Source organism: Zootoca vivipara, chromosome 15 (genome assembly GCF_965207765.1).
Source record: "Zootoca vivipara chromosome 15, rZooViv2.hap1.1, whole genome shotgun sequence".
Classification (NCBI taxonomy): Eukaryota; Metazoa; Chordata; class Lepidosauria; order Squamata; family Lacertidae; genus Zootoca; species Zootoca vivipara.
Window position 1 is genome coordinate 22,505,919 of NC_142598.1, and position 22,114 is coordinate 22,528,032.

General features: G+C 42.4%; 1 protein-coding gene across 1 annotated transcript; it reads right to left on the minus strand.

The window, feature by feature from the left end:
* Positions 1–2,439: 2,439 nt before the first annotated feature.
* Positions 2,440–21,632, minus strand: C9orf72 (C9orf72-SMCR8 complex subunit). Its single transcript, XM_035140979.3, has 11 exons — positions 21,455–21,632; positions 16,445–16,924; positions 15,384–15,443; positions 14,029–14,124; positions 12,875–12,939; positions 11,013–11,085; positions 10,579–10,695; positions 8,545–8,780; positions 7,016–7,073; positions 5,435–5,544; positions 2,440–5,338 (listed from the first exon to the last, which is right to left on the minus strand). Exons 2-11 carry the CDS (start codon positions 16,886–16,888, stop codon positions 5,152–5,154), a joined length of 1,446 nt encoding a protein of 481 aa, XP_034996870.1. The 5' UTR covers positions 16,889–16,924; positions 21,455–21,632; the 3' UTR covers positions 2,440–5,151.
* Positions 21,633–22,114: the final 482 nt, after the last annotated feature.

Here is a 22,114-nt window from a genome sequence, read left to right on the forward strand (position 1 = left end):
GCAGCATTCTGCCTGACCTTACATTCTGTCTTCACTCCCACGAGGATGGCGGTGATGGTTTTTTATTTAAAAGAACTGAGCAGTTTCAAAAGTAGTTCTGCTAGCTAGCTAGTTAGTTAGTTTTAAGTTTTTTAAAAGAGGACTTGCTCCAGCAATATCATCATCATCTGTTTATTTGTATGCCACTTTCCCACAAAATTGTGCCCAAAGTGGCTCACATCTCATGTTACAGGTAGGTAGCTGTGTTGGTCTGACGCAGTCAAAACAAAATAAAAAAATCTATCACATCTCATGTGATCACTTAAAAGTACAACGGTTCAAAAAATGTGTATTAGAAACAATTAGAAATAAGATCAATCAATTTTAAAAATTAATAATTTATTCCACTCTGTCCCCGCCTGCCCTCAATGTTCAAGAAGCTTCTATCAGTGGATTGTTAGGCTGCTGAATGAAAAATAACTGAAATAATGGGCTAATGCCAATTTCTTCAAAAGTCCAATACAATACAAGCAGCACGTAAGGGCACAAGATTAAATCAAGTTTCAATCAAGTATTATTAGTACAAAAAGAAAACAATAAGAGAACTGTGTACAAGTGCTGACACAGAAGTCAAAACCAACCGCCAAGCAGATAGCAGATGAAAAATAACGGCAACTGACTTTCGGATTTGGTAGGTGTGCATCAGTGTTGTTGTTGTTTAGTCGTTTAGTCGTGTCCGACTGTTCGTGACCCCATGGACCATAGCACGCCAGGCACTCCTGTCTTGCACTGCCTCCCGCAGTTTGGTCAAACTCATGTTCGTAGCTTCGAGAACACTGTCCAGCCATCTCGTCCTCTGTCGTCCCCTTCTCCTAGTGCCCTCAATCTTTCCCAACATCAGGGTCTTTTCCAAGGATTCTTCTCTTCTCATGAGGTGGCCAAAGTATTGGAGCCTCAGCTTCACAATCTGTCCTTCCAGTGAGCACTCAGGGCTGATTTCCTTAAGAATGGATAGGTTTGATCTTCTTGCAGTCCATGGGACTCTCAAGAGTCTCCTCCAGCACCATAATTCAAAAGCATCAATTCTTCGGCGATCAGCCTTCTTTATGGTCCAGCTCTCACTTCCATACATCACTACTGGGAAAACCATAGCTTTAACTATACGGACCTTTGTAGGCAAGGTGATGTCTCTGCTTTTTAAGATGCTGTCTAGGTTTGTCATTGCTTTTCTCCCAAGAAGCAGGCGTCTTTTAATTTTGTGACTGCTGTCACCATCTGCAGTGATCAAGGAGCCCAAGAAAGTAAAATCTCTCACTGCCTCCATTTCTTCCCCTTCCATTTGCCAGGAGGTGATGGGACCAGTGGCCATGATCTTGGTTTTTTTGATGTTGAGCTTCAGACCATATTTTGCTCTCTCCTCTTTCACCCTCATTAAAAGGTTCTTTAATTCCTCCTCGCTTTCTGCCATCAAGGTTGTGTCATCTGCATATCTGAGGTTGTTGATATTTCTTCCAGCAATCTTAATTCCGGCTTGGGATTCATCTAGTCCAGCCTTTCGCATGATGAATTCTGCATATAAGTTAAATAAGCAGGGAGACAATATACAACCTTATCGTACTCCTTTCCCAATTTTGAACCAATCAGTTGTTCCATATCCAGTTCTAACTGTAGCTTCTTGTCCCACATAGAGATTTCTCAGGAGACAGATGAGGTGATCAGGCACTCCAATTTCTTTAAGAACTTGCCATAGTTTGCTGTGGTCGACACAGTCAAAGGCTTTTGCATAGTCAATGAAGCAGAAGTAGACGATTTTCTGGAACTCTCTAGCTTTCTCCATAATCCAGCGCATGTTTGCTATTTGGTCTCTGGTTCCTCTGCCCCTACGAAATCCAGCTTGCACTTCTGGGAGGTATCGGTCCACATACTGCCTAAGACTGCCTTGTAGAAGTTTAAGCATAACCTTGCTAGCGTGTGAAATGAGTGCAATTGTGTGGTAGTTGGAGCATTCTTTGGTGTGCATCAGTAAACGAGAGGAATTAAGACTAAGAGATGAGTGGGGATGCTTGTGTAATCTCACTGTATACAAGTTGTACAATAAAGTACTTCAAAGTACCGTATTTCAGTTCCAATTCAATATGTGACAGGATTGCTGGTGAAATCCCAGTACCAATAGTTTGGATATAGCACCAACTTGCAGCCTAGAGAAAACAAGCTGCACTGGTGTTACAAGAAACAAATACTTGGATCAGTAAATTAGCTAAAGGGAGGAACTGGTGCTGTTTTGCATTATAGTTGCGTCCCTATGGATGGTGCTGTGACACAGGTGCTGGAGAAAGTGTAGTGCTGCTGTCTGAGACAATGCATATTGCAGCCAATACCTTTTGGTAAATGAATCTTCTTGCAATATTGCTTTCAACAGCCTAATAATACCCTGAGCAATAAGATGTGCAACACAAAATATGGAGGTATTTATCCATTTTATTATAATGTACATGCATGGGGAAAGTGCACCAAAAAATCAGAGCAAATTACTAGCATTTAGACATTTCATAATGAAAATATGACACTAGGATATATTTCAGGCAACAGAGATTTCTTTTTGGTAGTGCCAGTTTTATTTGCCAAAAATGCATCAATCTACAATTAGGCATATGGTTCAATAATGTGTTCTCTGTGTGGCAATGTCTCCTGTATTTATTCATCAGAACTCTAAACCCGCTTCAACAACAACATTAAAATATAGCTTGCTATCCCTAGTATGCTTTTTTTAATGGCAAATGGAATTTGTCTCATTACTATATTATATCAGCAATAATTGTACTGATATTTTTCAAGCACCTTGCAATCCACATACGTAGCAGCATGAAAATACAGAAAATCCCAGGTAAATGGATACTATATTAGTTTCAAATCTTTAAGCTGCTTTTAAACCAACACCTAGGACTATTACTCTGTAAAATAAGTTATGGAAAAGAACACAATTATCTTCATGGTCTGACAGTATTCCCTCTAAATTTATCACTAACCCTAAGACAGAAAAATGTCAGTTGTCTATCTTCTTGTTATGGCTGCACAGGACTTTTAATCTAAACAGTAGAGCTATTGACAGGCCACCAGAGTTATGCTCAGGCCATTCACTGGGATGTTATTTCTTGCTCACCCATGACACCTACCTACCCTGAGCTAAGAGGCATTTCTCATTACTGCCTAGCTTCTACTGCCCTCATCCCTGTCTTCCCAAAGAGTAAAAGCTGCTTTGTCAGGCCCCACACCTCCACAATAATATTTAGTCTTTTGACATGGCAACTTTACATCTTTACAAATTAAATTACTGGCTGTAATAAGCCAATGATCGGTGGGAGTCTGTTGTATGCAGTTAGCTTCACATAAGATACTGCACCTTGCTCATTTTACTACAGGGGAAAGTTTGGCAATCACAACTTCCCAAGATGCAAAAGTTAAATTGGATACCCTTCATCTGAGCCATCACCATCATGTGGGCCACAGCCATCAGATGAGAAGGAAGAACAGGTTTCCAAGAAAATAAGAATTAATAATAAGGAATGCTCAGTAACAGCTAGAGATGTCTTTCTGACAGTAAGTTTTCCCTAATCATGAACACAAAATATTGCACTTAAAGAAACATATTAGCGTATTGGAACAACCCCAACCCGGCAAACAATTAAAAAATGAAATTAAAAAACAGCAGCATGCATTTAAAACCTTTTGAAGTACATGGCATGCACTTTTATGGCAGCTCTTTGCATTTTGCAAAACATGTACATTAAAGCCATTATAAATATTCCATATTATACAGGTATGAAAGGCAGTGGAAAACAGGCAAATACATAATGTTTATCTTTTTTCAGTTTAGAAGAAGCTGAGAGGTAAGAGGTAAATATGCTAGAGTTGAAGAGGAAAAGTAGAAATTTGCCACTACTACCCTTATTTCAGTTGTGGTACCAACTAAGTTTGTCTCTAACCAGTCCCCTCCCCCCAAACTGCTCAGAAGCATTGGAGATCCGGGAGATTTTTATATGGCTTTCACTCAGTAGCTCATCAGAAAAAGCTTGCCAATTGCTCCTTACCTTTCCTAATTTGCACTCTGTTTGACTTGCACCAGTGTTTGACAAAACACAGTGCAACATGCATGGTGGGTGACATAATTAGCAATAGAATAGTCTTGCCCGACACTTGCTTGGCACTTTTGATTACACCATCTAAAAGTACTGCCACATTGCCTGTTCCATGCCTGTGTTGAAGTGCTTAAGATGTCACACAAGTTTCTGCTGGCTTTGGGGGCAGGGAGAAAAAGCAGATGGCACTGTTCATATTACCAAACACACTAGAAGCGATAGTCCTAAAATTACGTTTGACCATTTGTTTTGCAATCAACAGTCCCTGGACAGAAAGGAGGAAATGGAACGTGTCTCCCAATACCACACACACGAAGAAAAATTATAAACCAATATCCTCTTAAAAACCCATTAAAAGTTGTCCTCAACTTTGTGGTTTCGAAAATGCCATTAAGTTAACCTTTAAACAAACCACACCAATGTTTACTCTCCCTGTAATCAAAATGGAACATCTGATGCATGCCTAAGTTGAACTGACTCGATTCCAGTAGCAACTGGTGGGGTGGCACAGGGTTGTTTGCCTGCTTTCCAAACACAGAATATTGCTGCCAGCTCCCAAGAGGGAGAGGCACAGGGAACAAAGCGGCATGGTGGCAGAGCCAACCCAACACTCCTACTGCCAAACCCCAACCACACTGAGCTTCCTTCCCCTCTCAGGAATCAGCAGTGGCACTTGGTGTTCAGAAGGCAGGTGAGAAACCTTGCTCTACCTGGATTGCGCAGGTCTAAACAGCACTCTCTGACTTTTTCTGCAGCCTTCCCCGCAATGATACCCCGCTCCAAACATTGGCAGACTACAACTCCCATCGTCCCTGACCACAGGCCATGTTGGGTGGGACTGATGGTAGTTTGAGTCCAACAACAACAGCTGGACGGCACTGGGCCGGGGAAAAAGACTGTTGTAGTGTTAACCACACATTCTGTTGCACCGGACCACAACACGTGTTTGTGAAGAGAAATGCTATATTCCCTTTAAACAATACATTTGAGAAGCATTGTGAAGAGATACCAACTCACATAAAAAAAATAAACCTCATTAGAACGTCATTAGAACGTCGTGCTCTTGCACGCTAGTGTAGAAAGAACGGCCGAACAGAAATGAATGCAATCCCGGCTTGATCTTCTCAGCTAAGGCCATTATTATGTTAAGGTCACCCTCTGCCCTCAAGTCCAGGTCTATCTTCAAGCTACGGAGCGATTTAAAAGGCTTCTTGCCTTTTTGCCTGTGGGGAGGGGGAGGGGAAAGTGTGGTTAAACGGAATGATTTCAGTGAAAACTGTGCCAAGAAAACACACTGCTCCCTTTAGCTTCATACTTACGTATCGTCTTCTATATATTTGATTAGGGTCAAGGCTTTTCGGTGAAGGATTAACAAGAACTGTGCGAGGAACACACGCCTCAGGGACAATCCAGGTTTCAAATGAAAGACCTGTTCAGAATTGCCACATAAAAGATCAGTACACATTACATTAAATGGGGAAAGAGGGGAAAGGGTTCTGTTTAGTGGCATTCTCCCGCATGGCTCACCCCATATACTGCCTTCTGTTATAGACTAGTAAAATATACATTATGATCGGAGTTGGTTACAGAGAGGACAAGCGTGGGATATTGCAGGGACTCGGGGGGGGGGATGCAGTGCATCTCAATGCTCTGCATGTACACATTATGCTCTTCTGTAGGAACCAATGGTAAGGGCAGGCTACCCATAGTTTCTGAAGAAACAGCACTGTCTGCCAGTATGCTACTGGGCTACATTTAAGGTTTTGCTGATGGTATACAAACCTCTAAACGGTTTGGGACCAGCTTACTTGAGGGACTGCCTGTTCTCTTATGTGCACTTACTTGGCTACTACGGTCTTCAGGAGATGCACTTTTGGCTACTCCATATACTCCTGAGGTTCACTTCCTAGTCATCTGGAGCAGGGCTTAATTTACTTACTCCCTTTGAATATCAAGCAGGCACCCACAGTACTGTTTTCGGCCCTTGCTCAAGAAGTGTTTATTTACTGACACAGGCTCTCCCTTCGCCGTGACCCAGCCATGTGCCTTGCTGAAATTTTCTATTGCGTTTCATACTGAAATTTTCTATTTTAGCGTTTCGTTTTAGAAAATCATACTGGTTTTCTTATATTCCTGATATTTATATGCTGAGTGGGATAGGATTTCTGTAAATAAAAATAAAGAGTGGAGAGGTGGTTTGTTCTTGCTGCAACAGCCACTCTCAAGTCCAGTGTTTTACTTTTACCTGTAGGAGGTAAATGGCAGCAGCAACTTAAAGCAAATGTAAAAGGATGTGCACAGAAACTCTATTTGGGCCAGGATTAAACTTGCTTCCTGTCCTGGTAATTTCAGCCATTGAGAATCAAGTCTGCTCATGTTTGTAGTTCTGCTGTTTGTGTTTGGCAATGCTGGGAACCAGCTTTTGCAAAGAAAGAGATTCTGCAGATGCACATATTTAGGTATCAACAATAAACATACAATATTTGAGTGAGTTTTTGGCCCAAGTCCCATAATTTCACTGAAGTCAGTGGTCTGTTAACTGCTGATGCTACAACAATTACAACTACAATTAATCTGCTAAATGCTAAATGCATACTGAACAAAGACCTTTTATTCCTACATCCCTTAACTATATTTGAAGCTTTCCCGCACTTTCCCGGCATTGCCACATGACTTGACCTTAGAGTGCAAATACAGAGAAAAGACAGGCAGTAGGTAATTAATCTCATTAGTATTAGATTAGAGCACCTTCTTTGAAATCACGCTTTAAAATACTACAGAAAAGAACCACTTGAGAGATGTTTTTTTAAAGCTACAACTACACAAAATGAACTCATTAAGAAAATTAAAATAGGTGATGTTTTGCTCATCAGTTTTAACTGATTAGAATGGACAGTTACCTGATCCAGAAAGGCTTTTACTAAAGTGTCTTGGTGAAGGACATCTTGGAAAACGTTCCTGTAAAAATACAGAGGAAGCATGCAGTAGTAATATGTTGAGTTTCATTCACAACGCAAAGCTGAAGTAGTATCTATACAGTAATCAATAATTCCTTACAGCATTTAAAAACACTGTTCTTATATGTGATCTAAAATATAAAGTAGGGCTAGTAAAAAAAAATCATGCAAACTCTTTTATATACTTTTATAGAAGTGCACAATACTTTGCATACAAAATGAGACTAAACTGTACAGATTGCAATTAAAGGATAACCCATGATGAAGGCTGGCTCGTGACTTGATTACTACAGCCTCAAGTGCTAATTTGTGCTTATGAATGAGCTATCACAGACCAAATACCAGAGAACTTCTTCTCTCATCATCTCAAACACCATGGGTGAAACTCAGTGTCGCGCGAAGGCAATCATTCCATCAGTGCAAGCATTTTTGCTTACTATATGGAACCTCTCCTCTGCCACTGGGGGGGTTCTCCAGATCTTCCAGAGCAGAATTGGGGGAAGCACAGGGGGGCAGAGACCGGGGAAAGCAACAGTGTGCTAGCAGGAGACCTTGAGCAGGCTTCCGCTAGTGCACCTGGTTAGTTGAATCTGGCCCTGTGTTTTTCAGTGGAGCCATCCCATACGCATGCATGTATAAACTGGACCTGAGTGTTGAATGAATTGTGCGACAAGTCTACCTGATCACTTCTTGCTGCTAGTTTATGAAAAAAGCTAAGAAGCTTCCAAATCTTGTAGAGGATAACTACTTTGGTGATCCTACTTCTCATGCCATTAGCCTCCCAAAGGATGGCATCTCAGAAGAGAGTTTGGTGGAGACAGAAATCAAATCCTCATAGCTGCGGAAGCATCCTAAGAAACTCATAGGGAGCAAGTGCTCAGTTGTTTTACAATTCTTGGGAGAGAACAGAAGACTCCCCATTCGAAAGGTACAGGTGAAACTCAGAAAATTAGAATATCGCCCAAAAGTGCATTTATTTCAGTAATGCAACTTAAAAGGGGAAACCAATATATGAGATAGATGCATGACATGCAAAGCAAGATATGTCAAGCCTTTATTTGTTGTAATTGTAATTATTTGTCGTTAGGCGGGTCAATTATAAATGGAATGTAATTAATTAAATGTAATAGCGATGTTTATTTTTGCATTATTGTAACTATTTGTTTTATTACTGTGGAATTTCCAAAAGAAAGCAGTTGTAAAAAAAAATTTTTTTAAGTTGCATTACTGAAATAAATGCACTTTTTGGCGATATTCTAATTTTCCGAGTTTCACCTGTAGAATCTCGCCCGTGCAAAATGGAAAAAAATGACTGCTGGCTTTCAATATTGCTTGGGTAATTGGGTCCTAATTTCAGGGCAGAAATTTTGCCTGGATGGCAAAACAGAACCAAAGCGTTATATAGACACTGCATTTAAACCATGATACCGGCATCAACATCTGAAATTCTGTGACTCTACAGGAACACATACAGATCAGGGGTGAAGCTCTCGTCTGTATGGATAATGGTATCCTGAGCCATCTCTTCATCTGAAGTGGCTCTCCAGAAAGCTGTGAGCTCCGATCTCATGTACCGCCGCTGATTATAGATATGTTCATGGCAAGGAGGCATCTGTTTCACGGTGTTGATATCTACATCAATGTGCGTGGTAGGATACGGAGCATACATGACTTGACGGAAAGGCAATGTAAAACTTCCAGTGCCATCCTGTCACAGTGAAAACAATTAGTCCAGTTACTAAAAAAAGTCAGAGGAATGAAAAACTGTAAGGCGCTATCAAATTACAATTTGAACCATTTTGATTTATTGTCATAATATGGCAATAAATTAAGACAATTCTCTCTCTCACACACACACATACACAAACACACACACATATATAGATATAGATATAGATACATATGTCACACTGAGGATGTGTTCTGTATCGACAGCACTCAGCATCTTACAATTCAATTCTTAGCACATATACAGTCCCAACAAATTCAGTAGGAATCCAGGAATTGTAGAATTGGAAGGGACCCTGAGGATCATCGAGTCCAACCCCCTACAATGCAGGAATACGCGGCTGTCCCATACAGGGATCGAACCTGCAAACTTGGCATTATCAGTGCCATGTTCTAACCAACTGAGCTACTTAATCCCTTGGGTGCAGGTTTAGGATTTCTGCCTTGATATGCATGGATATAAGCTTAATTGAACTTAGTGGGGCTAACATACGAGTAAACTTGCTACGGATTGAATTATAAGAGTTTGAATGTTCTCCATACAGAAAGTAGACTCTGTTACAGCCTTACATTTGGGCTTACTTATGAGTAAGCATGCATAGAAACTCCATGAATGCACAGGGGACTCCAGATTGTGGATAACGAGTATCCTTATAGAAAACTCAGAAGGAAATATTCCACTGAAATCCCTGAATTTTTGGTGTTTACAATTACTTTAGCTGGTTTTATATATAAAAAAAATTCCTTCCAGTAGCACCTTAGAGACCAAGTAAGTTCTCAAAGGTGCTACTGGAAGGAATTTTTTTATTTTGTTTCAACTACGTCAGACCAACACGGCTACCTACCTGTAACTGGTTTTATATACAGTGGGAGCTCGGTTTGCGACCGCAATCCGTTCCACGGAGGCGGTCGCTCGCCGAAGGCACGCTTCTGCGTGTGTGCCGATAGAGCGCTTCTGCGCACGCACGCACTGCGCAGATCGCGTCTGCGCATCCGACGCCACGGAACCCGGATGTAAACACTTCCGGGTCTGCGGCGGTCGCTCGCTGAAGCGGTCACTCACCAAGGTAGGCATAAACCAAGGTTTGACTGTATGTTATACTGTAATTCACTTCATGATGCCTAATGAGAAGTGATTCATAAATGAAATTAGTATTAATCATAATAAGACTGTGTTAGAGAGGGAAACACAACTGCATTTTGTAGTTTTGTTCACTATTGTTACCAGTTTTCTTCCCTCCACCCTGGGGATTGTTTGTTTGTTTGGCAATTATTGCTTTTAAAGGTTTTTTAAAGTTTTATAGGTCCAGTCTGGACTGCCATTTTTAAAAAAACAAAAAAAAACCAAACCTATTTTTTACATTAAACATTTCTAGTCAATTACCAATATCACTTTCAGAAAAAGATTTCTCCAGTTTCCACTATATGACACATTTAAGTGTGAGAAGGAAAGGACAGGTGTTGATTTATCTTCATTCTTCATAGCAAGGGAAGAACAGACAGGAAAGTACATTTTCCTTTAAAAAAAATAGTAGTTGTGTTAATGAAAATTAACAGTTTAATCTATGCTTCCTTTGTCCTGCTGGATAAACACTTCCAACTTCCTCACTTATAGGAAAAACCTACCAGTATTTTAATTTTAAAGGACATTAATAATGATGCCAACAAAATAAATAATTTATTAATCTAAGCACAACAATACTTCATTTGATTAGAAGACCAATGACTAAAGTTACTGGCTCCTGACAAAATGTAGTTGAGCAAATCAAAGACCTCACCTTCAGTAATCCTTGCACAAAAAGCCCCGATTCATACTTAAAGGAAGTTTCATTTCTGCACAGCCTAGAACACTTTCGCTCTGCTGAAGTAAGAAAGAGGCACAGTGTCCGTACTATCTGTAATACAAAAATACTGTAAAAATACTGATAGGCAGGGAAATTTAGCAAAAAAGAAAACTTGCAAATGAAAATTGTTATATGATATAGTAACTGGGTAGTTGCTACTTGCCAATTACAGGAACCCAAATGACTTATTGCCAGTTATTTTTGGGAGACCTCATTTTCTAAGTACACAAGCTTCACATTTTGTTGCTAGAGGAATACCTCCCCCCCTTTACAGGTAATATATGAAATCAAAGGACTAACGCTTATGATTTCTGGCAGCATATTGTTCTGCCTGGTAATCTAACCTTTATAAGATAGGAGATGCTTACTTTATTAACTTTTTCTGCACTGCTTCCTATAACTACCGAGCAGCCACACGTCTGCAAGTGTGAACTGATGGCTCTGCAAATTGAAAAGAGAGGCATACAAAGTAATATGAAATACTTCACAAGAAGTTTACATGCAGCAGCTAAAAAGACTCTGCAAAGCTTTTTCTTGCCAACAATACTAATGTTTCCAAATGTGGTAAGTAGTCTGTACTAAAAATCAAACACCAAGGGCCAGAACTATATGGTTAGTTGAGCCACCTGAAATTAAATTGCTACAAATCTAGACTTCAGACAAAATGATACCATTTAATATCTACTCACATTTTGGGGTAAGTGTATGAATTGCCTTAAACTCCTATGTGAATATCTTGTTTTACTCTGCAGTAATCATTACAGTGCAGGACAAGAGAATGGAGCCACAGACTGCTAACTAGTTATCTGATTACTGTATTTTTCCGTCTAGAAGACGCCCCCATGTATAAGACCCCAACCCCTCTATTTTTGGGGACTCAGTTTTAAGAAAATGAGGGGAGATGGCCCAAAGTTGTTGAGCTTCTCTTCCCATACAGCTGCGGGCAGGAAACACTAGATCGTTTCCCACGGGCAGTGGCATCGGGGAAAGTTGCGCTCCCGCCAACCAGCTGGCTGGCAGGCGCGCAGCTTCTCCCTGCCCCCGCCTGCCATGCCACTATCCATGTATTGGACAACCCCAGTTTTTTGACACAATTTTTGAGTGAAAAAAACCTCGTCTAATAGACAGAAAAATATGGTACTTTCATTACATGTATATTTTATGGCATTTGATTTCATAAGAGTGAAGAAACCAAAGCTGAACAGAAGAAACTATTTCTGAATTTCAACCCCCCAGAATGCAAGAAAATGCACTTGTATGAGGATCAAACCCGTAACCTTGGCATTATCAGCACCATGCTCTAACCCAGGCATGGGCAAACTCGGCCCTCCAGGTGTTTTGGGACTACAACTCCCATCATCCCTGGCTAACAGGACCAGTGGGCAGGGATGATGGGAGTTGTAGTCCCAAAACATCTGGAGGGCCGAGTTTGCCTATGCCTGCTCTAATCAACCAAGTTAACCAGCAAGGTTACAGTATGCAGTCTGAACTTTCAATTTTTGGACATGAATGAAAAAGCTCTCTATTTTCAAAAGGTGCCATATTGGGGGAAAGTAGTTAGCAGAATGACTCCCCCTTTTTCCCAGGAAGATTTAACGAAACCCCAGTTCTGTTAATAGACTCTGCTTTATAGGTCTCCATTGACTGAAGTACAATGAAACCTGTGGCATGCCTTTCATTAACTCTGCCAGTGACAAACAGAATGCAAAGTATGAGAGTGGAGAATTATTTTTCCTTCCAGCAGGAATGATGGCACACCCACAATGCCACAGATCTCAAAGTTAGGTTGGTCAGATTTTTAGCTATCAATGCCAATGAAATACTATTTTTAACCTAGAAAACAGATGTACTGGGTGGTATGGAGAAGCTAGAAACACAGTCCTTTTTCGGTTTAGTGAGAATCTATTTCTCACCCACTGCCTCGATTCAACTTAGTTTCCAAGCTTCCATATGCATAAGTCTTAATATGTTTTCTTAACAAGGCAACAGGTAAGATAAATAACTGTCAATATAGTGCTACACAAGCAGGTTAGTAAGTGATCACCCTAGTTTTCACATCAATTCATTTTTACTCTAAACTATTTAAAAGAGGCTTACTTATAGGCAAAAACACTACCAATAAATAAAAAGGATTTTTTTTCTTCCCCACTCATCGTCACCTATCTCCCCCCTCTTTCCCCAAATCTCTGCTTTAGAAGTAAGTACTTTCCCAAAAAACAAATGATCATACTTAAGGAGGAAACCTTCGTGACAGCTGTCTCCAATGTCATCATCGCTAAGCACTGTGTCACTTATCTGGAATGTGATAAAAGCACAGGGAGGAAGATTAGTCATGGTGTACATGCTACAAATGACAAACAGCCCAGGAACCAACCCTATTTAAATGCAGAAATAAAGAAATAGATTTATTTAAAAAAAAATAAGGAAGTACGCAAAGTCAGAATTTTAATACAATTCATTTATTTATTTAATTTCTATCCCACATCTTACTCCAAAGGACCTTTATCTTCCAGGAACCTGCATGGACACAACAAGCTCCAATCCTTTCTCACAATTCAAGCAAGGAGGAGAGTGACTGTGGAATTAAATGTTCATTGCTTTGCCTGTATAATCCCCCCACTGCCAGCTTTACAAGCTCCACACCCACTGCTGTATCAGTATGTATTTGTTTTGTTGGTACATTAATGATCCAGTAAAAGAATGCCTAGGATCTAAAAAGATCCTACCTTTGAACTCTCCCTAGATGTTTTTTTTAAAAAAAAACACCTGTGGAATGACTCACAATTTGGATTTGGATTTTTTTTGCACTTTAAAGAGCTACGTACAGACCAGACAACATGCAATTTAGTCCGGTAGAGTTTAAAAGGTGCTGTGATGTCTGTGCGATGTGCCCTTGGCTGCAGATCCTAGAAGACCTGCTGTTTGCCTTGCAGGGCCTGGAATGACTCCAGCTACAAAAGCTGAGAATGCTGAACAGATTCTTGGTCTGGGGTGTTGTTTAGAGGTTTGCCGGGGGAGGGGCTTGCTGTTGCTGTTATTGGTTTTAATATTTGGTATCTTTATAATGGATCTTAATATGATTTATATTGTTCAATTTGATTGTGTGCTTCTCAATGTTTTTAAGACTACTTTTGTTAATTATGTATTTTTTTCATGTTGTAAGTAGCCTTAAGCAGGGTTTTAACTCTTGTAAGGTTGGCATACAAATAAAATGTATGCATGTACCCTGGTATAAATTCTGTACTGTACTGGCCAAAAAAAACCCCAAAAGCTAGAAATCCATTGACTGATGAGCTGCAATTCATTTCATTAAAGGCACTTCAAAAAAAGAGAAAGAGTGGAAGACTTGCTTCCTTTCATGATGCAGCTAACAGTAAGACTTACATCTATTTCTTCTGGAACACTGTGTGATTTCATAGATGAAAGGAGCTCCATTACAGGAATAACTTCCCCTGTCAGCATTGGAATGATGCTCTGGCCCTATGCAATAAATAATGGTTTATGAAATGAAAAGCAGAGTGTGCACTTAAAGAACAGAACCTGAATAGGGTGAACATTTTTTTTGGAGAGGAAAGAAAGAGTAACAAGAAACTAGTAAAACAATTCAATGTTATGTAAGTAGACGTCTGCTTGTGTGACAGGACTTCACCTTCCACCCAACCCAACAGCTTCCCATGTCCCCAAAACCATGAATATAATTTTTGAACTGAATGCAATTTTAAAACTGAGTTTCTCAGCTATAGTGTTAGACTACTGTACTTGGTTAAATAAAATTCAAGAGCCCGGGCAGATATAGGACATACAGAGAAAAATGATTAAGTTAATGTATTGCTTAGAATTTACAGTTGATAAAGAGAAAATACTTGTGGTTTCATTCCTTGTTAAGTACCGTTTTCCTAAGGTCATCTACAACAGGGATGGGGAACCTTTTTCAGCCTGAGGGCCACATTCCCTTCTGGGCAACTTTCTGGGGGCCATATCCCAGTGGTGGGTGCGGCCAGAGGCAAAAGTGGGTGGAACAGTGACAGTAAATGTTACCTTTGCTCAAGCTCGTTTCTGTACACATTCACACATACCCTTCGATCCTCCATGCAGGCAACGGAAAGGTGCCATCAGAATTCAAGGAAATATTCCAGCCAGGCAAAAACATTTTGGGTGGGTGTGAAGCACAGCCGTTGAGAAGTGAGTTAGAGAGGGGTGGTGGTTGGAGAAAGTCCCAAGGGCTAGACAAAGATGCCTGCAGGACCACATTTGGTCTCTGGGCTTGATGTGTCCCAACCCTGCTGTATAATAAATCCTCTCCCAACCAGCTGTAGCCCAAAACACATGCACTGCCAGTTCTTTTGCCTGATAAACCAATGATCTAGTAAGATCTTCTGTTATGACAGGAGGTTGATAGTACAAACAAACTGAAGAAGCCACTTAAAAAAAAACACTCTTCATTTAGATGGCCTGTATACAAAGAGAATAAAATACCACTCAGAATTCTACTTCGCTCCACAATGGCATGGAGCTGGCATATGTTTTTTCAGTTTGCTCAGTGTTTCTATTCCATCTTCATGGAACTCATTCTCTTATAGAAAGCATTCACGATACCCAGAGGAAGCAACTTCTACAGGTGGATGTGGCTAAATGGGAAAGGAGCAAGAACACTTGTAATCCTTCCACTTGAAATTGATGGGATATGAAGTGTCAGTATTGAAATGTACACAGAGTCTTGCCGCTTGCATCATTCTTACCTGGTCTTCCATTCTCTCTGTGCCCTCCAGGACAGCCTTCTGAATGTGTTCTTGCCTTTCCTAGGCATGGGGGGAAATTGTTACTTGTAAAAGAAAGTTTCTAGTACATGTGTACATGTTTTAACCCACACACCGTACAACCAGCATTCTATAAAAAGACAATCAGATCCACAACGACCCAACGAAGCTGCAGTATCTTAGTCAACACAAAATCACATTCAATTCTAAACAGGCTAAAAGAAGGAGATCTGTGTTCAGCCATGATCTCAGTGAGTAGTGTCAGTCTGCCCAGATGCTTTCAGCCTAACCTAGTCCACTGAGTTCTTGTGAGGTCAAATGGAATAATATCACCACATATGTGTGCTGCCTTGAGCAGCTCTGTAGTTGAGTAGGGTCGAACAAAAAAAAGAGAAAAACTTCTGATTTGAGTGACTTACTTCCACACAGCTGCACTTCAGATCATAAGATTCTTCCAATAAAAAGACCAAGTGTCCGATTCAAAAATGAACTGGAAAGATTATACTTCTTGGAAAGACCAATGCCCTGGATATTTTTCAAAGTAAAGCCTTGTGCACTGTGTATTTCTTTTGCAGGCAATGATCAAGAGAGTAGACCACCTTGTTATTTTTCCATGAAAGTGTGGTTGATAACTATTTAAATAACTGAAATAAATAAATGCACATGGCCATCAAAGTCTTGAGCAGCGTACGGAAAAGTCATACACGTATTTTACTAAGTAAAAATAACACACATTATTAAAAAATAAAGATTGTTCTTGTAGGTCATGTTAAACTTCTGGGGGAATTCCACCTGGCAGATAGAGCAAATTGGCTTTGTGTGTGCAAGGAAAAGGCTTACTCTTGTGTAGGCATAATAAATTGAAAAATGATCATGCTGAGCTATGGATGAGAGTGTCAGGGCTCCAAAAGTCAAGAGCAGGAGGAGGGAGATCTTGAATTTATTTGGCTAGAATGCTAGATCACCATCTGCTGGCATGTATTATGCTTAGCCAATCATAAGGCTCCAGACTTAAAAGTGGTTACCATGAAGAAGTATCCTACCTTGTGCATCCATATCCGTCCTTTTCTTATAATATGTGTCAGCCTGTCGACACATACTCTGTGAAGGGGAAGGTAGAAGCCAAGCTCACTTTGTGGAAGGATTATCGATAGTCCATATGTACTTCTGTCCCCGTTCCAATTCCCATCAAAAATTAAGGACACGATAATGACTCCTTTCTCAGCCAAAACAAAAAACTTCACATCTATTGCACCACTTTCTGCATTACGAAGTATTTCCCCATTCAGAGTATGGTTTGCAAGAAATGTTATTTCTCCATCACTGAGAAGCTGCTGGTCTGTTTTGGGGGCCCAGATGTGTCTGACCCTGGGACCAAGAATATTGTCCCAGTAGGCAAAAGTAGCAGCCAGCAATGGGGACTCTCCATTCAAGGCAATCTCAGTCTTGGCAACAGCAGGAGAAGGAGGAGGACACAGAGCAGACATGGCGACCCCGACTGTCACATGACCGATACCTAAAACCTAGAGTTTGAACAAAGCAGACAGTGAGCATAGCAGGATTCATATAAAACATCTGTCAGTAATATATACAACGGAGATACCATATTTAGCACTAGTGAAATTGATGTTATATCATCACATACCAGTGTCAGAATAGATTAAATACCATAAGTTGTGATTGTACTTCTAGTAAATAAGGAACTTCAGAAACAGGAGGAACGGCATCCAAGTAAACATGCTTTACTTGGGATGTGGGTAGCACTGTGGGTTAAACCATGGAGCCTTAGGCTTGCCGATCAGAAGGTCGGCGGTTCGAATCCCTGGGGCGGTTGCTCGGTCCCTGCTCCTGCCAACCTAGCAGTTTGAAAGCATGTCAAAGTGCAAGTAGATAAAAAGGTACCGCTCCAGCAGGAAGGTAAACGGCGTTTCCGTGAGCTGCTCTGGTTCACCAGAAGCAGCTTAGTATAGTCATGCTGGCCACATGATCTGGAAGCTGTACGCCGGCTCCCTCGGCCAATAACGCGAGATGAGCGCCGCAACCCCGGAGTCGGTCATGACTGGACCTAATGGTCAGGGGTCCCTTTACCTTTACCGAAACATGCTTAGGATTGTGGTAATACAAAAGAAGAGTTGGTCTCCACCAGGCATCCCCAAACTGAGGCCCTCCAGATGTTTTGGCCTACAACTCCCATGATTCCTAGCTAACAGGACCAATGGTCGGGGAAGATGGGAACCGTAGTCCAAAACATCTGGAGGGCCGAAGTTTGGGGATGCCTGGTCTCCACTATAACGCCTTATGTCGTAAGTAACATTTCAACATGTTTATAAGGGCCAAGAACCCACACTTACTTGGAGTAAGCCTCATTGAACTCAGAGAGATGAGTGCACAGCTAGCAGAATAACTCTGAGACAAACCATGCAATGCTTCTGCTCATGCATGAAATTGGTGGTAGGATGAGACTCATCAATTTATGATAGCAACATCAGCCAATAAATAAAAAGCGTAACAGAAGAAGAAAATGCTACTTTAAATAATGTTTCCATGTTATAACACCAACAAATGCATGAAGCATTGAGGGAAGCAGAAGGCAATCAAGGTCAATGCTTTTCAAAGTCATATTCTCACGCAAGCAAAGCATTTCCAGTGGACTTTGTGTTGAAAGCGAAGAAGGAAGTCATGCAATAGTGAGGAAGTTCCGTAATGAAATGCAAGTTCCATGTTTTCAACATATTTCGCATTGATTTTGACCTACATTGCAAGCGATCACAAGACTATAAACAACAGCATATGACTGTCTTGAACCATTTAGTCAACCTGAGAGCAACTTCAACTAATTTCAACTGAATTTACTTCTAAGGAGCAAGATTGATCTGACTACTGCCATAATATAAACATACAGTAATGAAAAACTTGAAACAGGAGTCTCTATATCTATATACACAACTGATCTGAACACAAAAAAGGAAAAAAATAATTTGAACCAAGAGCTTAATAAAAATAAATGACATATGCAGGATAATCTAGAGCAGGGGTGTCAAACTCAAATTCATCGGGGGCCGCATCAGCAGTTTGGTCACCCTCAAAGGGCCGGTTGTATCTGTAGGACTATGTGTCCACTCTTAGTATCATAAATTATTGTCACTGCATTCAATTATTACTGTTTTTTTGTAATAATGTAAGTAATAACTAGCTCTGAAAGCAGAAACATAGTCAGAATAATGGCAAGTAGATATTCAAATGTACAATTATTGTACAATTTATTGAAAAATGATTTTTGGTAACTGCACTGGGTGGTGGAGGCTCGCTAGGGTTTCATGCAGGACCTTTGCAGAGCTACTAGTACCTGGAGATGCTGGGGTCCTTCTGCATGCAGGACAGATGTTCTGCCAGTGAGCCACCACCCTTCACCAAAGGGACTGGCTGAGGTTGACTCACTGGAGCTGCTCTCCTGGTTCCAGGGTTTAAGGGCCAGAAGTAGCATCCTATGTTTCTGAGGAGAGGGAGAAGGAGGGGAGGGAAGGGGAGGGAGGAAGGAAGGAAGGAAGGAAGAAAAGAGGGAGTGGGAGGGAGAGAGGAAGGAAGGAAAGAGGGGAGAGAAAGAAGAGTAGGAAATAAGGAAGGGAATAAAGAAGGAAAGAAAAAGAAAGAGGGAGAGAAGACGGAAAGGGAGAAAGAAGGAAGGAAGTAGAGGGAAAGAAAGAATAAGAATGAGGGAGAGGAAGAAAGATGGGAAGGAAGGAAGGAAGGAAGGAAGGAAGGAAGGAAGGAAGGAAGGAAGGAAGGAAGGAAGGAAGGAAGGAAGAAAAGAGGGAGCAGGAGGGAGAGAGGAAGGAAAGAGGTGAGAGAAAGAAGAGTAGGAAAGAAGGAATAAAGAAGGAAAGAAAAAGAAAGAGGGAGAGAAGACAGAGATAAAGAAGGAAGGAAGGAGAAAGAAATAAAGAATAAGAACGAGAGAGAGGAAGAAAGAAAGGGAAGGGGGGGTCGCCGCCTTGATTCAGCGCCAGAAAAGAGCGCGAAGGGACCCAGGGGCAAAAAGCATTTCCCGTGCAGCGTGAGGCAGCGGGTGTCCGTTTTAGGAGAAGTGCGTAAAGCCTCAGAGTTGCACGTTCGTGAGGCTGAGCCGCTGCTGAGCTCACGTTCATGAGGCTGAGCCGCGGCAGGAGGAGGAGGAGGAGGAGAGGCAAGAGGAGGAGGAGGAGGCAGTTTGCCGGGTCGGTGCCCGGCAGCGCCGTGCGGAGAGTTCCGAGCCTCTGGGACAAAGCAGTGCTCTGTAGTACTTTGAATCCTCCTCCTCCTCCATGCGGCGCTGCTGGGTGCTTTGTCTGTGCTTCAGCAGCAGCAACAGCCATTTCCAGGCACCGAGCCATGGCAGGAGGAGGAGGATTCAAAGTGCTATAGAGCACTGCTGCGTCGCAGAGGCTCAGGACTCTCCGTGCGGCGCTGCCGGGCGCTGACCCGGCAAGCTGCCGCCTCCTTCTCCTGCTGTGGCTCGGGGTGCTCCACGCAGCGCTGCTCCGGCCGCCTTTCTACCCCCCCCCCGGCCCCAGCTGTTTGTCGGCGCTTTGTCGGTGCGGCGCTTCAGCAGCAAGGTCCCGCTGCTGGGTCCCGCTGGCTGCGGCGCTCGGCGGGCCACATGACAAGGTCTGGCGGGCCAGATTTGGCCCCCGGGCCTTGTGTTTGACACCCGTGATCTAGAGTATGCATTACACACAGCAGTGTTAGAAACTCATCGATATATAAGCTAGGCACCAAATGGCTCCTTAAACCAGGCTTACAGTCGCCAAAATGGAATGGCCAGTTGCCATTTTGGGGTCAGAGGACTCAAAAGTCGTATTTTTCAATATGACTTTTTGGTTCCTGAACTTAATTCTGATTGTGCTGATAAAATATAGTGGACAGAATTCTACAGGATGTTCTGCTAGTGTGTAAAAGCAGTACAGATCCAAAGATCCCTAGGCATGCACCTCCAGATGGTGGAGACGTTAGATGCCATCCTGGCACCCGGTCATCTTCACCTGGTCGCAAGCGGCCAATAGCCAGGTGCAAAATGCGCCTGGCGCCTGACAGATTTCAAATGCACAATGGGTTTTTTGTCAAGGCTACCAAGAAATAATTATTTCAATTCTACTTAACAAGTTTTAAAAATCAACTGTGACGATCAAAATTATTTCAACCTTGCACTTTCAGACGCTTGATCAGTTTTCAATAATGTTACGATGGGAAATCTAAATCTAAATTGCCATGTACATTCAGGCAGAGTTATAGATTTGGACCCTTGCACTGGTTATTACACGATCCAGAGCAAAAACAACTGAGTCGGGAGAGGCTGTGTCCAATTTGGGCGCGGCGTTGGACAAACAGAGGGCCACCACAATGAGTTTGAAACCTGAGGACACTAAGGCGCACAGTGTCCGCGAAGCTCTTGTTTCTGGGAGATTGCTCACATTTGGATTGCATTCCATCATGTTCATAGCTTGATGGGTGCTCATAGATTGATCGTACCCTGCAGTAACAGCACCCCACCGCAGAATCAAAAGCATAGGAATTAGGCTGCAAAGCCTTGCTTCGAGCAAGACCAGTTATGATGGTAGCACAGGAAGGGGCTAAGCCCCCAAAATCTCCAACCTTCAATCCAGTAGCCTTCGGTGCCACGGGCATAGCCAGTATTTTTGTTGGGGAGGGGCGCACGCTTTATGTTGGGGGGCGCAGAACCTCAGTTAGTTAAGTATTTTTATTGATTTTTAGGAGGGCAGGTCCCCTCCCTGTCCCCCCTTGCCTATGTTCGGTGCACCTTGAAATCTTCCCTGTTCTTGAAAACGAGCGCAAGGAGGCTGACCTAGCGCACCATCCTGCCCTCTCAGCATCCAGCCAGGTAGCCATGGGAACCCCTGCGAGCAGGATCCCACCCTCCCAACCCTGCACACCGGAGGCACAATTTCGGCACACCTCCCTTGGAAGGGGCAGCCTGAAGAACCCGCCGCCGCGGGGCTGGGAGGAGACCCACCCACCCCCAACCCCACCGCACCCACAGGTGAAACCGACCCACTCACCCTCAGACGTCAGCGGAAAGGCACGCGGCCACCTGAGGGCCGGAAGTATCGCCCCCTCACCGGCCCGGGCAGCCCTCGATTGTAAACACAGCGCATGGGAGGGCGCCCTGCCACTGCGCGTGCGCGCCGACCGGCCCTTCGGAGACAGAGGTTCTCTCACGCGCTCCTATGAGGAAACGGAGAGCCGACGTAGAGGTATAGGCAAAAACCAGTCGTGTGCGCCTCAGACTTTCGGCTCCCCTGTTGCAGTTGTTGTTGCCGTTTCCAAATGTTTTACAGTATATTGAAGAGAATAGAGACAAGCATTTTCCACACCTGGGAATGAGGTTGGCAGGAATTCGCACTCTCCTATTCTCAGGAGCCCTGCCTTCTTTTTGCTTCTGCATGAGGGGGAAAGGAGAAGAAGCTCCTGCGGAACGAAGTTCTCTTTCGGGCTTTGAAATTATGTTGATAATATATTCATAGTATTGTGGAGTTGAAAGGGACCATGAGGGTCATGACAAATTTCCACTCACACATGTAAACGAAGGGCAGGGAAAGCCTCGCGACAGGATGGGCAGCTATTTAACAGACAGCTGAAAGGACCCCATTTTTTATTCACTAGGCTAAAGGCACTTTCAGCTCTCCTGCCCCGCATATGGAGGACGCTAAGTTCTGTTA

Bases quoted from the DNA above. Each gene is read 5' to 3' on its own strand.
- C9orf72 (XM_035140979.3), bottom strand. From the start codon at position 16,888: ATGTCTGCTCTGTGTCCTCCTCCTTCTCCTGCTGTTGCCAAGACTGAG. The intron at 12,940-14,028 runs GTAAGTCTTACT...ATCACATTCCAG, and splicing joins GTGTTCCAGAAGAAATAGAT to ATAAGTGACACAGTGCTTAG. The intron at 11,086-12,874 runs GTATGATCATTT...TTCAATTTGCAG, and splicing joins CACGAAGGTTTCCTCCTTAA to AGCCATCAGTTCACACTTGC.